At 37.6% G+C, this 17,234-nt stretch overlaps 2 protein-coding genes across 2 annotated transcripts; one reads left to right on the forward strand and one right to left on the reverse strand.

Annotated features, from left to right (window-relative positions):
- Nucleotides 1-975: 975 nt before the first annotated feature.
- LOC117291723 (protein FAM207A-like) lies at nucleotides 976-7,650 on the reverse strand. The gene is made up of 5 exons (XM_033773588.1): nucleotides 7,413-7,650; nucleotides 4,548-4,770; nucleotides 3,580-3,733; nucleotides 2,431-2,493; nucleotides 976-1,365 (listed from the first exon to the last, which is right to left on the reverse strand). Exons 1-5 carry the CDS (start codon nucleotides 7,518-7,520, stop codon nucleotides 1,233-1,235), a joined length of 681 nt encoding a protein of 226 aa, XP_033629479.1. The 5' UTR covers nucleotides 7,521-7,650; the 3' UTR covers nucleotides 976-1,232.
- Nucleotides 7,651-7,790: 140 nt separating this feature from the next.
- On the forward strand, nucleotides 7,791-17,025 carry LOC117291500. The gene is made up of 7 exons (XM_033773246.1): nucleotides 7,791-8,167; nucleotides 9,733-9,906; nucleotides 10,608-10,684; nucleotides 12,088-12,201; nucleotides 13,674-13,841; nucleotides 15,088-15,181; nucleotides 15,879-17,025. The coding sequence occupies exons 1-7, from the start codon at nucleotides 7,858-7,860 to the stop codon at nucleotides 16,127-16,129; spliced, it is 1,188 nt and encodes a 395-aa protein (XP_033629137.1). The 5' UTR covers nucleotides 7,791-7,857; the 3' UTR covers nucleotides 16,130-17,025.
- Nucleotides 17,026-17,234: the final 209 nt, after the last annotated feature.

A 17,234-nucleotide genomic window follows, 5' to 3' on the forward strand; every position in this document is an offset into this window, starting at 1 on the left:
AAGCTCGAGGAAATTTGCGTTACTTTACATCAATCACAGCCTTTTCTTATTTATTGAGCACAATTTACACAATTTCCTTTCTTGCATGCCCAGAGCTAAAAACCTTCCGACAGCTCAGACTCATACCCAAATCAATATTTCCACAACCCATTCCAAACAGAAGACAAAACAGATTTATCAGCTCCAATTTGTGTAGATAACCTTTCCTTTTAACTGCCTTTTAAGATTTATACTCTATTGTCTATGCGGAGAGGTCTTTCCCCAGTCTTGTAACCAGTTTTGTACCTAAACACGGCTCCAATCCAACCCAATAATTGACCATAATGTCCCACCTGACAAGCAAACGATCAACCCACGTGTATTTCAAATCGTGTTTCGGACCTCCAGTTTCACAGCCTAACTTAATTGAACGACACTGTTTGTATACTCGGCACATTATTATTGAATAGGAGAGGGGTAATAGAATTACCGCATAAAGGAGTTTTGCGTTGAAATCGGGCAGAATTGTTGGTGATTATAATAAGTATAAAGGCCACCATAAATGCCTGCAGCAGAAGAGATTGTAGGTTCTAGGTTGCAAGTTCTACATAACTCTCCAACAGAGCTGCCAACAATTGCATCTTACAATCAGGAAGATGTTATACATTTTTCAAGAAGATTCTTTAGACTTCCAATCATTATAATAGGGACAATGGTTCCTTGATGAGCAAGTATACTCGAGAGGAAATTTCTGCACAGTATACCAGCAAGATGATGATGTAAGAGAAGTTAAATTTGCATCGAGGATAAAGGATACTTCATTTTCCACGAATTTGATTTTGACACCGCAGAATTAGTTAAGACTTTGAGGTCTCGATATCAAGCATCTGAAAGCACACAACTTTGTGTAACAGGGGTGTTTTGTCTTCCATTATTATCTCGCAACTTCGCTGACCAATTGAGCACAAATTTTCACAGGTTTGTTATTTCATGCATATGTTGAGATACAGCAAGTGAGAAGACTGGTCTTCGACAATTACCAATAGTGTGTCCAGTGTCTTTAAAGGCTGGTAAATATTTTCAATTCTGCTGAGTAAAAACAATACCCATAAACCTTCTCTAGTGCTTGTCCAAAGAGAAACAGTCTACATTTGAAACTGTGTAGCCCTTTTCTCAAGTCTTGCTAGTCCAGTAAAGATGTTGAGCTAAATGCCCTGTAGTCTCGTGGATTTTCCTCCCTAATTTAAGCTCTGCTATGAACCTGGTCTCTGGTCTTGCTGCTCCTGTTCCATTTTATTTTTAAGATGCTGCGTAATGGCCGCGAAAGGGTTGGTCTTGAAAGCAGAATGTCTCAGGACTTGCTTGAATCGTGACGATTCCTCTAATCTGAATATAAAAATGTTAAAAAATAAGGAGTGAGGAGTGAGATTGTATCATGCATCCAAGGCAGTCTGACCATTTATCTCGTTGCTATGGTAACAATAGACAAAATTGTGAAAAATTCTTTGTCATTTGATTACGCTTGAAAGGAAGCTAGAGGGCTGTTTTCGAGCGTGTTATGGGATGTGTCTCAAATAAAAATAAAAAAATAAACATAGCACTTCCTTCTTTAATTTTTTGTGCATTATTCATGATGACTTTTTTTTAAGGGCATCCATCAGATTGGTAAAAATTTAAATGTTCACAGATTTGCACACAACATACACGTACATGGTATAGTGGGAAACTTACCTTGAAAAATTGTTGATTTACATGGTAAATATTTATTAACTGTGTTGAGTATTGAAGCATACTCGTTAACATACAACAAATAAACAAGATAATCTCTTAGTGCTTGTAGGAACGGTTTTATAAAAATTGTTTACATGTACATTTTAAACTTTGTAGGAAGTTCTTTATCATGACTTTCTGGTCTTATCAAATAAATGCTGGTCCAGTATATGGTGTAACCTGCAAGCCATTGGGTCGATTTCACAAAGAGTTTGGACAAGTTACTCTTTAGGGACTAGTCCTGGGAGATATTACAAACACATGGCTAGTCCTAAGTTAGGAAGAGTAATTTGTCCTAACTCGAGATAGGACTAGTCTTGACCTTTTGTGAAATCCACCCCTGGGGTCTTGTAGACTTTCCAAATAAATTTGAGCCCTGTTCAACAGAAGACATATTTGTTCTGTGTATTAGTGTGCAGCGCTGTGCACAGTTAGACAAATGGTTTGACGGTCACCTTACTGGAATTTGCTACAAGAGTAGAAAGTTTTCGAACTAGAATCACACAACTATGAAAATCATAATATCAGACATAAATTTGTCATGTTCTTTGAAGGATTCAATTTCATTATCCATGAGACATCGAGAAGTGGAGACAACGCTTGTTTGTCTACAGTAGTGTTTTCCTAACGTTCTAAACTGCATGGTCATGCATCAACAAGATGAATGCGTTGACTACTTACAGGAGTTGTTGTCGTTCCTTAGCCTTCAGCGTCCCTTTGTGCTGTCTCTTGTCCACAGCCTTCCTGTCCAAGAAAACCAAACAAGCCAGGGATATTGGAATTATTTTACCTCTAGTGAGTCCTTTAAACCATTTACAAGAAATGCATTCTCCGTCTTCTCATAAAAAAAACCATACAAAATGAAAAAAAACAGCTTCTTTTTCTGTAGACTTAATTACTTTCCTGAATACACATATTACTAGAGAAAAAGACTTCATCGAAATAAGATAAATATGGAGAGAACTCACAAACGATCCCTCATCTTTGTGCTACTAAAAGAACATATTTTCCTGGCATTCAGCTGATTTCTAAAGATAGAATGCAATTACAAGACCAAACAAAAATACATCGTTGCTCAAAAAAACTAATGACTAAAGACAACCATTGTACAAGAATAATCATGACAGTGCATTTCATAGTACTGCATTTCATTAGCATAATTTTGATGAAGCCTATGCACAATACACATTGAACACAAATGGATAATAAATATACACATTTTTCTTCCCACTTACAGCCAACAAACCAACAGAGAATTTACACAAACTTGAGAATTGTTTACTCTAATACTAAGGAGGGAATTGTTTCTCAAAATGTTATACACGATCAACGGCTGCAGTGCTTCTTACAAAGTAAGATTTTGCACCTTAGCACATTTTGATAAAGCTGTTAAGCAGAAAATACTACTAGACAATCTTCTTTGCTGAGAAAAAAATATGTTGGGCACCAGTAAAATAAATGCAAACTTAATGTAGTTTTGGCTGGTAACCTGTTTCTGTTAAGTAATACTTGTATGTGCTTAGCAGGTTTTTGTGCTTACAGGCTTTATGAAATCAAGCTAAGCTAACCCCTGCAAGCAGAAATTACTGGTATAAACAGTAAGCAGCTCCATGACATAGAAGGGGAGGGGGGCAGGCATGTAGCATGAAACTACAAGAATACCATGGAGAATGGCCTCCATTGCCCCTGGTCTTGGCTTTGGTGCCCCTTCAAAAGCTCCCATTGACTTTAAGATTTTCCAATGGAAATGCACTTTGCAAAATGAAAATGGCCTTGCCCTCTCAAAGATGAAATTCCAGACCTGTGGGGTGAGAGGGTTTTTGAACTTACTGAGCTTCTTGTGTTTTCCTTTGGCTGAGTGCTATGATCTCAGACAGTTCAGGCAAGGCTTGATTGAGGGGATTCAAGTCACCGATGATGGGCCTCTCCGAACGCTTCTTGGCTTCCTTGGCGCTCCTCTTGGCCAATTGGATCGTCTCAATCTCTTTAGAGGGAAAAACAAGGAAACTTTAACAAATCATTTTAAAACTCAAAGGGTATGCGTGATATTGGTAAGATAGAAAAACTAAAAAATTTACATACAAAAGATGGTTTTGCTGGAAATTTAAGCACTTGGTCTCCAAACTGTTTACTTACATTGATAGATTATAATAATAAATATTAAAAAAACAATTTATAAAGCGCAAAAACAATAGCAGAAAGATTCCGCCTCCAAGGTGTTGGAAAAGTAACACAATGAAATTCTGGACCAGACAAATTTAAACAAAGCAAAGGAAATAACGGATAAAACAGGGAATCCAATAGACACCCAGGCCATGATACTTGATGTAGGCAACAAAGGCAATCGCCTCAATGCCCCCTGGTCATGGCTCAGTGCCCTTGAAATGCTTGACAGAAGAAATTTACATATAGGGTGCACTTTACAAAGGAGAAAATGCCTTGGTGCCCTTGCCATTTCAAAAAACAAAGCATACAGGCCTGCTGCCAATTTCACCAAACTCTTCCTAACATAGGATTAATCTTAGGACTTCGGACGAGTTAAGTTCCCTAACCATAGCCGTTAGGATGCATTGAAACCATCCTAACTTGAGATTGGATTAATCCTAGCATTTCATGAAATCGGCTGCTGGATACCCAGACATCACTATGGCTAACACTATTAGAAAGCCACAGGCAGTGAACATGCACCGTGTCCTGTCCTTCACAAGTAAAATACAACAACCCCAACTAATAACTTGTGTGCAGTCTGGCACTTGAATGTCCCTCCATAAACATAAACGAGAGTAGATGACACTTACTTTCCAGCCACTTATCATGTCTCATCTTCATCTTGTCCTTCTTGGTGATACGCCCTTGCCCTTTGATGCTCTTCTTGGAGATGAAACTCCTCCTGTCCTCCTCCTCATCATCTTCTCTTGCCTCTTGAGGAAGATTGGTTTGAAGAGATCCAGCAGGAGAAGTGGATGGAAGGTGGAAGAGTCCACGTGTTGGGAACTCGGCGCCTGGGGGTATCAGTGATGCCTGAAATAAATATGTATTATTTAGATTATAATACTATATCAGATTTGGTTCATTGCTACTTATAAACAAGTATACAATTCACATTACCTTAGTTCTTGTGTTTAAAAATACATAAAAATATGACATATATATCAAAATTAAGAAATACAAATATTAAAACATTGAAGGAAATGAGCATAAAATCAAAATAGTAGTAAGTTAAATAAAATTATCGTTACAACTACATGTACATGTGTATGAACGTCTTTAAGTAATTTCTAACTCTAAGGCAAATAAAAGACTTTTTTACGTTTTCGTAATGTCTGCAAGGAATTTTTTTTCGCATACATCAACATTTTGTCAATAATATGCATTACTATTTAACAAGTTTTCATTCATACCAGAAGCCTGTATTGTAAGCAGATTTAATTGATGAAAACTAGCTGCCATAATTTTTATCTTTCTTTCATGTTCCTAAGATCCAGATCACAGCTCTTGGTCATGCCCCTTTGACCTAAGGTCGATCATTGTTTAAACTGGGAAAATTGTGTCCACATTTTGTTGAAAACATTTAATGTTGAAAAAAAACTACACACAACTGCAACCATTGATTTACTTATAATGATTCCTTGTAACCCTCAGGGCCCAATTTCATAGAGCTGCTTAAGCACAAAAGTTTGCTTATGCGAAAAATTCCTTGCTTATTAGTAGAAATCAGATTACCGGCCAAGACTCCACTCAGTTGTTATGCTAGGTCAACAACAGCTAATACCAGTCCCAAGCAATGTATACGGCATGAAATTATAGCCAGTAGGCCCCTAACATGTGTAAAATAAGCGAGCATGCTTAAAAGCAAATAAATTCTTTGCTAAAGCAGCTCTATGAAATTGATCCCTTGTCTATGACCATCAGGAAGATCCATGGCTATCGCATCTGAATCAAAACAAACCGGGCAAAGCTTTTGTTTTTACTTGAAAAAAAACCCCAAAAAACAACCTGAATTTTAAGCGATTCTATATTTTGCGGCAAATTTGTTTAATGCTTTTACTGGGAACAAATTTACAGTAAGGCGTAAATCTGAGGATGCTTCATTTCACGGCCACTTAACTGGACTTTCTTCCAATAAAGAGACAAAATGACAAAATGAGACGAAATGAAGTCTAATGGATTGGCCATAAATCAAGGGTGGTTCTAATAAGCCCTACTCTTATACTATTACTTAGGTAAATCTTTGTGTGAAATGCCAACATCTTTCAAGATTATATCAGAAAAAGCTTTATTTTAATCAGGCAACTTGGAGGTAACAATTTACATGTGTACGTGTACACTGTATGCAAAAGGAAAACTGTGACAACACAAGATACATTATTCAAGCTGTACAATAAGAGAAAGTAATGAGAAATGTGAACATGGATTTTCTTATTAGAGTTTGCCTGGAGCTGTTAGCCTGTAAATTGCCTTGTGTGCCTGCATGTAAAATGGATTGATTGTTCAAACCTACAGGACAGAGAGCACGTCACATGGGGGTGTTTAAACCTTTGATAATGACCATTGTTTATAACAGGTTGTGAGTGGATACTCCGCGCTAGTGTTAATGCAAGACGTTTCTTGTTTCTTGTTGTCGGTGAGTTGGTCGCGCTGTGTTGCAGAATGTGTTGCCCAAGACTATACGCGCAATCGCGCACGAACGGAACCGGAAACTGTCGGAAATAGGCATGCAACACACAGATGTCAATTGCCATGCAATTCGACCCTGCCGCTTCTAAACGGCCGTGAAAGAACTAGTCGCTACCCTTTTATTCCCTACCTTAGTAATAACTACGATAACTACGGATAACTTTCCGTATGGCGCCACCATTTTTTTCACTCATTTTTACAAAAAGGGATCTCATTGAGGTAAATTAGATACTATATTATTTCATATCGAATGAAAAAGTGGTGGCGCCATATGGAAACTTTTCCATAACTACTAATAGTTAACCTGGTTAACGAAATTACCAATACAACACAATATCTACGTAACTAGTACAGTAGTAGTACTAGTAGTAGTACAGTAGTAGTGTGTGTACAGCTAGTTGCGATAACGTAACCTTCCTGCTGACGGCGTACTTACTTACTTGAACTTACTTGAATCCACCGACGCCATCACACAACTGGGGAGGAGACGGTGGTTCTGGTTACTGGGGCAGACAGCTAAGATAAGCTTATGTAGAGCCCCCGACGTTCTTTACTATTTAGGAATTTATCCACATGTCCCTTGAAAATGTTCACACTTGAAGCTTCAATTGCCTTTCGAGGGAGAATGTTCTAGTAGTTGACCACTCTCTGGCTAAACCAGAACTTCCTGAGGTTGAGGTTGGATCTTGATTTGTACAGTTTAAGTTGGTGACCCCTGTGCTGCACGGTTGACAAATCAAAGAAGTGTTCGGGGTTCAAGCCCTCAAGGTCCCGTACGCCGTCAGCAGGGTTACGTTATCGCAACTAATGTACAGCATGTCAATGTTCACTAAACACTGGTGCAGCATGCAAACCAAGTAAGTTGAAGTGCTAAAAATTGCTGGACATAGGCCTACTGCACTAAAGTAAAAGCACCCCAAACTCATCAAATTCAAACGGCTAAATAATTTAATGCTTTCTTTAAAAATAAAATTCATGTAAATTACCTTGATTTTGGACAGGTCTGCTTTCGTCGATTCGTCACCAGCTTTCCTTGCACTTGTGGCCCGTGCAGGAGTGTGCAGCTTGTGTCTTTTCGTCTTAATCTTACCCATTTTTCACCTTTTTATTACATAAAAAATATACGAAACCGGCCGGACGACGTGTTGCTTGCTTGTCATACACAAAACACCACCACATGGGTGACCTTTTTGAACGACTATTTTATGTCATGCTGTAGTCGACGATTTTCTAATGGAGAACAATAGGTTTGCATGCGTGGACGGAACGTTATCTGCGCACAATTCAATCATAAAACAGCCGTAAACATCTACGATGAAAGGTCAAAGGTTGCTGAATTTTAACACGTAAACAAGGATCACCAACTGTGCTGTGTGTGGTTGATACGCTCCGTTTGATGATCTTTGTAATAATATCGCATTTGTGAACAAAATGTCCAAAAGGAAATCAAGAAAACCGAATATCTCAGCATCTGAGATTAGTATTCCGAGTAAAACAACAACCTTCAGCGATGAAACCGACGACTTTGCTCACAGACAAAGTTTCCGAAAAGGCGGTTCGTCCAGACCCGGAAGTGGCCCTACCGCCGTGCCTACGGACTGGCGGATCGGCGTGATCATGGCAGTTTGCCTGCCGTTGTCGCTGCTTGTTCTATGGTACATAACACTGCCACTGATCGGGTGGATACTGTCATCAATTATTGGGTCGGGGCTCACACAGAAGTTGGGCTTCTTTAAACAAGGTAAGTCATTTTATAGTTTGTTTTGATCTGTATTGTTTGTTTAAATTTAATTTAAAAAAAAAGAGACTGCCTAGTAGTAGTACCAGTACCATCCAACAAAAATGAAAAGAATTGTTTGGTAATCAAATATTGATGTAGGTGGCCAAAAACAATAGGCTTCTGGCATGTATTTAGGGGGATCCGGAGACCTGAAAGAAGCATCAACAACCCAACCCAACTCACCACCATAAAATATATAAAATAAAATAGAAAAAATAATTACCAATAATTAAATAAAAGTCAACAACAACAGTTAGTTGCGATAACGTAACCCTCCTCCCGACGGTGTACCGGCTACGCCATCGGGAGGAGGGTACGTTATCGCAACTACAACAACAGTAAACAAGCAAGTATTTACTTGTTTGTTATGTCGTAATTATAATTGCCCCACGACTAATGTTAGGGCCCTAGGGTTACCATCTCCTTGGCTTATGTGTTACGAAATTTTATATATATCTAAAATGGCTCCACTATAGCTTATCATCAAAGATAGACTCGGTCGGAGCCTGAATATCAACATGCATCTTGATCTTGAGGTCTACCTTCTATGAGGTGGAAATGTAGCGCCTGTTATTTTTTTATTACAATTTATGACCAGGCAATTTGACACTCAACAAGCCCTCAAAATTTGCTTTAAATAAACTATGTTATGTTATATGCTGCTCCTCAAGCAAAGAAACTCAGAATTAATCCTATTTTTTTATTATACGAATGTGTTCCAGGATAGACTGTTTGGCAACAGTGTGGCCTATATCCTCACAACACCAAAGTGTTTGGATGTGGACCAATTCTGAATGCCTGACCCTGTTATGATAAGCAGTTTTCTATAAGCATTTTTGAGGTATGGCGGACATGATAGGAGTGCACTGTTTGGTTTGGGTGTCTTCAGACAAATTTACCCAAACCTTACAGTGTTGAAGCATTTTATCCACCATATCTCAAAAAGGCTTATGGCATGGGCCAAACTGCCCGGGCACAGTCCCTCTAAATCCTTCACTTTCAATTTGGCAATTGGTAAATAAGAAATTCGGATTGTACGGCTTACAACAAAATATCTAACCATCTCATCTTTTCAAAACCCAAGTGCAGTATTTGTTACAATATGTAGGACTGAGGACCGCAATCTAACTTAGTAAACTGATTATGCTTTGTATGTTATCAAATAGGCCCTTTACTGGCATTGTATAATCACAGTTTGTCAGTTTTGGTGCTGAATTACCAAATGGATTGGTTGTTGTTGGACCGACCTGAAAATGGATCCTAGCAAATCACTCAGTACATGTACATGTATTTCAATTAATAGTGTCCGACACTTTAAAAACGAATGTATTTTTGTAATAGCCATCAGTTTGTTTTACTATGTAAGCTAAATGTTCTTTTATGTACTTACTAGGACTTACTTGTCTCTATTTTCTAACTTTATCTTCTCCTTTTGTTATCTCTCAGAGCACATAGAGACTTCTCTGTGATTGTGTGATGCACCCTATGGTTCATTATTATACTTTGACATTCTATTTCCATTCAAGACATCTTGACAAGGATGACGTCTGAATGTCCATTGTGGATAGCAGCTGAGGATCGAGCTTTCCTTGAAGACAAGTCACATGAGGACATCCTTAGAGTCAGTGACGTGTCTCAGGAGAATTTAGAGGAGATTGTCAGACGTGGGGAGCCAGTCATTGTCACTGATGCTTTGAGGGGTAGGACTGGGTCATTATTTCTCTTTTCCCTGAACATGGCCAATTTATCAACTTTTAATTTGATCACAAAAACTGGTGTTTTACAGAACGTTCACTTTGAACTAAATTTGAGGGGTGTTATGGTTCGCAGAGGTTAATTTTGTTTTCACAACCCTTTGTGGTGTTTCTTAGACATTATGACCTGTGTACAACATGTGTCTGTTCTACAGATGACCATCCACGAAGCACAAGATTTGAGCAATTCACAATGCTTTATAAAACTTGAGATATTGACTTTTTTTGCTACTTTGCACCTTAAAAATGACTTCACTCAACATTTGTCATTTCATGTTTTGCTCTGAGCCTTGGTCCATTGTAAATATCTGTGTGAGAGTCTGTTTATAGAAAGCTCCACACACTTGCAATTCACGTTTTAATTTAGTTACAGGTTTGAGGCTTTTCTTTTCACCTTGAGCAACTGCATGTCAAAAAATCCTCTCCTTTCTTTTGTCCCTGTTCCAGATCATACATTCATGACATACATTCAGTTAGCTAGGGTTTCATTCTTTACATGTAGTAAATATTTAATTGATTTCCATAATTTGTCCAATTGGAATTTATTTTTAACTTTGTTCTTATGGCTGATTTATTTATTTACTTATTTTTGTATGGTTCGTTGTGTATTTTATTTGTTACCTTTCTATGTTTTGTTTTTTGTGCAGATTGGGAGGCGTTTGGTTTATACAACTGTGGATATTTCATGAGAAAATTCCCTGGCGCTAAATACTTTGATTGGCAAGTACGTTCGGAAACCAATTAATCTTCCTACTGTCTGACCATTCAATATCATCCACTCTAATTTTGAATGACACATAGGCCTAAATTATGCTGGCCTGCAATATTATGAATGGTGTTTGGGGATTGGATACTAACAGTACACACACACACACACAGGCATGTTTATGGTGCAGACCAAGGACTTCTCTTTGTTCTCCCATTGTTCAAACATAGTTTATTTTTTAGACGTCCCCATTGGTTTTGTACACAAAATCTAGCGAGGACTGTCCCCGGTGTGCCTTTTTCCCGGATCCCTTTTGTTAAAGTCCTCTGTTATCATTAGTCAATAGTAGACATGCCCACACACACACACATATTTATACAGTAAAAGTATGCAAAGCTGTGCAACCATTACAACCCAAGCAGTTGAATTATATTTGGGTTGCTCACTTAAAATAATTTACTGAAATATTATGTTTATGGCATAGAGGGGCCATGGGGCAGTCTTACACACCACACTCAAGCTCTGGTGTTTTTGATCAGCGGAATGTGGATTCGAGTCCAGGTCTTGACACTTGAGCCATTTTAAAAGCAAGATACTTTATTGCCTGGTCCTTCAGATGAGTCAAATGTGTAAAGCAACAGGGGCAGTGTGTTCTAAAATGCACATAAAAAAACCAGTTGCACCACTTACATGTATTACTAGATAAGGTTTGCCCTGGTTTTTATGGTTTAAGCAGCATATGTAAATGGGTCTCATAATAAAAAAAGGAACATGCCTGTCTCAAACATGTGCTTAAATATATAAGATAAAACCCCAAGAAACAGTTCTCTGTTAGATTATTTCATCTTTGAGGTCGATGAAAAGATTGTTGGATGTTCAGTTTTTGGAACTTTTACTGAAAGCCTTAGTTCTTCCTTTATCAATATGGATCTTCTAAAACAAAATTTCTTAAAGGATTCTAAAAAATACTTAATGAACATTGCTTAATATCATACATTTCTGGCACACACATTTTAAAAAGGGTTCTTCAATATAAAAATAAATGCTCTAATAAAATGTTAATTTCCTGTTTTATAAAAAACCCCAGTTATATATATATAACAATACAAGACTGTTTAAGAAACCTTGAATATTGGACAGAAAAAGAAATAAATTTTCCCAAATGGGGGGATAATCTGTACATCCCTCGGTGAACAAAAATAACCTGTTTCCTGTCGGCCCAATTTTCGTAAGAGCTTCATGTTGACATCTTTTGTGTGTGTTTGTTTTTTATAGCACAGCCTTCCTCAAATTTGTTTTATTTATATAATATCCTGCAGTGAGCTTGTTACTAATTTATTTTTGTAGGTCGTTTTAGTTTTCTAAATTGCAATAATTTTGTCATGTCATGCATTGTTGTTGGATTATTATCATTTATTCAGGGGCAGGAGTATGTATCCTTTGGCAATATTACGAAGAGGTCACCCTTCACTGGATTGCAGTGCGCCAGTGGTTACATGGACACATCCGTGGAGTCGAACAAGAAATATTTCAAGGTAGTTAAATGTTGTTTGTCAAATTATCATCTGGCGGAAGGGTGTAAATGAAAAAAGATATATTGTATTCTGGATTGTAGTATTCAGGCCTGGAATAGACCGATCCCCTTAGCTCCGCCCCATTGTGTATTGACCAATCACAACACAACGGTCCGTCAAATAAGGTTCGACATGCATGCGCGTATCTTGGCGCGCGGCAGAGTTGTGCAGAAAGGCATTGGAGACCCCACGTGTTGTTGCTCACATGCGTCGTGGGCGGAGCCTACTGGATTGGTCTATTACTTATAGAGGCCACAGAGGCTTCTATTGGCCCTGGTCTTGGCATCTGTTGCCCTTGTTTTTGCCTTGGTTCCCCTTCAAAGGTTTTGCATAGAATGGAAGTGTCCTTTTGCAAAATGAAAATAGCCTCACCCTTTCGACGAAATTCCAGGCTGAGTGTTATTTGTTTTTCCCCAGCATTAATTGTTTTCTCCCATCTGTTTGTGCATACCTAGTCTTGGTTCCAAGACCGTTGGTGTTGCGTGGTCACACACAACCAATGTTCTGATCTATGCATGACAAAAACTGTACACAACTGTAACGATCGTTGGTTGTGTGTGACCATGCAACACCGGTCTTGGAACCAAGACTAGTGCATACCCCACTTTGCCTCCAAAGCTCCCATTAAAAAGCATGTAATTGTGTAATAAAACTGACCCATGCTCAAGCCTTCCTTCATCCCAGCCTTTGGCGTTTTGAGCTAAATCACTTCGGGCAATGGTATTTTCTAGATGGGTTGGTTTTCTAAAGAAACACTGATGGGGTTCAACCCTATTGACCTCATTTTTAACCCCATTAGGGCGCTTTTGATGGTAAAATTCCATACATCATTACATTTTAAACTCGTATTCAATACTACCTTTAGGACTGCTCTTGTGTCAATGGGAGACTTTCTGGGACGATAGAGGGCAGCAGACTTACCGGGTAAATCCATTGTTCACAGAATTATGCGCATGTTCAGAACTACGTAAACAATGGAAATTTACCCGGTATGTCTGCTGCCACCTAGTGTTGGAAAGTCTCCTATTGCCAAATACATAATAACATTTTGTGGAAAGCCAGTTCCTTTTACTAATTTTGCATTTTGTATATTTAGTTCAAACATAATTGCAAATTGAGCAAAGCGTTCTATGGCTTTGTGTAAAAACCAACATAATCGTAATGTTATCTTGAAGCAATTTTTACATCTAAAATGTTAGAGTAGAAAATTTTACAGCCATGGATTATTTTTGTACATTGCAGGTGAAGGGCAGTTTATTTTGTAGTCTTGAGGTTTTTTATTGAAGATATTTTGCGCTTGTGTATAGCAACAGGGTAGTCTGGTTAACTTTGTCGTTAATTTATTATTTACATGTTACAGATCATAAACAGTTGACACTCTTTTTTTTACAACAATCTTAGTAAACAATTTATTTCTACCTACTACTCCACAGGAATGGCTTACAAAAATGCCCACGCCATATTTTCTAAAGGAAAACAGCTATATTCTGCGTCCTAATGGCCTTAATGACGAACCAGCTGTGACTGGATTTATTGGTGTCCCTGGGACTGGTGTGACACCTCATCTGGATGAGACATGCAACACAATAATGACAGTACAGGTAAAAAAAAGACTCAATCAATTAATTATTAAATTTATAAGGCGCCAACAACAGTTGTTGCTCATAGTGCCGTACAGCTGCCTTTAGAAAAAATGTGAGATTTAAGCAAAGTTTTGAAATTGGTGAATGAAGTAGATTGCCTGATGTTCTGAGGAAGATAATTCCACGTCATCACATGAAATTTCACATTAAAGGATTTGGGTACTTGTTCAAAATGCCCATAGATTTACATTAAACTTACAGGGTTTGAAGATAATGATAGTGGAAAGCTTCCCTTCAAATCTTACTTACTGAGGTGCTGTAGTTTTTGAGAAATGAGTAAAACAATGTCCTGAAAATACTTTTGTTAATGATTAAAATAATTGTCGTATCATGAGACTAAAATTATTTTCATGACATTTTTTTACTCATTTCCCAAAAACTACAGCACCTCACCACGTAATATTTTCAGGGAAGCTTTCTACTATCATTATCTTCAAACTGTGTAAGTTTAGTGTAAATCTGTGGTCATTGTGTTTTTTGTCCTACAAAAATTACATAGACCCTTTAAATACCAGTGATCTATCTCTATGATTATAAAGATAACTGTTGAAAAGGTTAAAACTATTTTAAGTCTTGTCAGAGATTAAATATCATTGTTGTTGACTCGAGTTTCATACCGACTTATACTTGAGTCAGGAGTGGAGTCACTTATTTCATTGAGTTGCGACTTGACTTGTGGAAAATGACTTGATTACAACACTGTTAAATACATAATGTACCCCATGTACAAAAATTCTCCTACTACTTTCTGACAATTCTATATCTTCCGTTGTGCTTACTGATTGTATTACAATAGCCTGCAACATAATAATTACTTAAGAGGGGAATGCATTGCTTAGTCATAGAACACACATTACAGGTCGTCAAAATGCTACGATGTGACCAAACAAGACTGGAGTGGGGTGATGTTCACCATAACAACTCGCAACAATCCAAAGCCTCGAGTCTACAGTGTGAATTATGTTGCCTCGATCAGTGAAGATACGTCATAATACATACTGTAATATCAGGTTTCTGCGGACATTTTGGTGAGCTAAAAAGTCCAAGAGTTTGAGAACTGTACTACAGTTGTTGCTTGATTCTCATGAAGAAGAAAAAAATGGTCGAAAAATCATTGTGCTCAAGGGGGTTAAAAGGTTTGAGTGTAGTTTTTGATAAAAATGTACAGTAGAAAATAAATTTGCCACTGTTCCTTTTGTTTTAGCTTTCTGGTGTTAAAAACTGGAGCATGTCTTGGCCAGTGAAGGAGAATGGCAGAATACGATGGCGGAAACCTATAGTTTTCACTCTTTATCCAGGTAAAAAATTTGAATTTGATAATTTACAGAAAAGGCTATGGATGAGAATTGCCAAGTTTTAAGCCTATAAGGGTGCACAACAGGGTGCTAAGCACAGAAAAGTGTTGCTCAATGAAAACAGGTTCCCTGTCAAAATTACCCTCAGTTTGCATTGTTATGACTGGTGCCCAACTAAGTTTTCGCTTAGCAAAGAAATTTGTCAGCAGTTTTTTCTGCTCATTAGTTTTACGAAATTGGGCAAGGTCTTGTGACCCCGCCCCCCTCAAAAAAGATGTAGTGGTATAAATACACAGTCCCGAGATGCTTCAATCTTATCTTGCAAGCTTAACAAGATTGATGATGTATATAGGGACTTGGCAAGGAAGTTTTTCTAAGCAAAAGGGGAACCCCTATGAGGAAAATTTGAGTTTGTACTGAATATTTTGACAGGCAAAAGGGCAATGCCCTTGCATTAGGGCATGTCTAGGCCTGAAAACAGCTTTGAATTTTTCTTCAAGAAATGATTAGGGATTTGTATGGATGATGAAAACGTCAAGGTAATTGTGAAGGTAAAACATGACTCCAAGAACGCAACAAGTCACCATACTGGAAAAAGGAAATAAAAATCTATTGAGGTAGTTGATAAACCAGGTGCAATGCTTGTATTACTAATAACTATTTCTGATGTTTTGTTAAATATCTGTTTCTTGTTCTGTAGGTGAAGCAATGTTCTGGTATGTCGCAATGAGGCACCACACAGAGGTAATCGATGATTGTTCGCTCAGTTTTAGCTTTCTTCTAAACACACCGGCACCAAGGGACTATTTAAAAAAACTTGTACAAGATCTTTCTTCGGTATCGAGGGAGGAACGTGACGCACTCTTTTTAGAAACAGGAACATCCAAAGTAGATTACATTGACAGTTGCGGTATTGTTGAAGATAAAGGAACTGATTTTATCAATAGTTAAAATTTATTTAATGTATTTTTATTTAAAACTTGGAGTAGAAATTAACTAAGCAACGGTATGGACCCCTATTCATGTTTTTCTATTATTTTTTCTACACATAAACACACATTCTGTGTGTGCTTGGCAAGATTTATGTGAGTTGTTGGATATGGCATCACTAGAGGGCAGTATAGCATTACATGTTGCCAACTCTTTGCAATTTGGACTTGGTAATTTGCACAGCAGATTCATCAGCTCTGTGGATTCCTGCCAGGGCAAAACTTCAGTAAAATGAAATACTTCACTTTTTTTCGTGACCTCGTATTGGTAAAGTGTCTTGGTCAATTTTAATATTTTATATGTTAATGGTGTACAAGATGATTTAGGCTTAAGTTAAAAATTCTAACTCATTTTGTTTACACTGGTTTTTGGTTACCCTACAACTCCTGGACAATGAGGAACTAATAATTGTTTTATGTGCCGAATAATGATTTTTAAGGGATCAAATTAGTAAGTTTATGGGATCATGTTATTGATTGTACACAGAGTGTGTTAAGTTAAGCTAAATGACATGAAGATTTTAGATAAAACCTTAGGTAGGCAATTTTTTTTTACAAAGGGCACTTTCATTAGAAAATCTTAGAGTTTGTTGGAAATCTTTTGGAGGGCACCACGACCAAGACAGGGGCAACAGAGGGTATGACATCCATGTAGTTCCAGGCCCATGCTGCAGTTTGTTTACATAACTGTCAGTCTCAGACTGACCATTATGCGTTTCATTATCTTTCTATTTATGTATTAACAGTTTATCTTTTTTCATTTTTTTTTTTTTTTTAAAGTTGCTTATTGTTTTAAAAATAACTCATAATTCATATGATTTTATATACTACTTTTATTTCACTACCCACTTGGCACAGTCTTTCCCAATAATGAAAAAAAAATAGTAGACATTTTCACAGCACTTAGAGAATATGCCCCTAGCGCTTAAAACTTAATAACTGAACCAAACTGAAAATGCAGGTCCTACATTTCTCAATGACAATGATGCCCTTTGGAATAAGCTGTTAATTCATGTCTCTAATTTTAAGAGCTATCTGCACAATCCCAAGCAGTGATAGACGAAAGT

The sequence above is a fragment of the Asterias rubens genome, chromosome 6 (assembly GCF_902459465.1).
Source record: "Asterias rubens chromosome 6, eAstRub1.3, whole genome shotgun sequence".
Lineage (NCBI taxonomy): Eukaryota > Metazoa > Echinodermata > Asteroidea > Forcipulatida > Asteriidae > Asterias > Asterias rubens.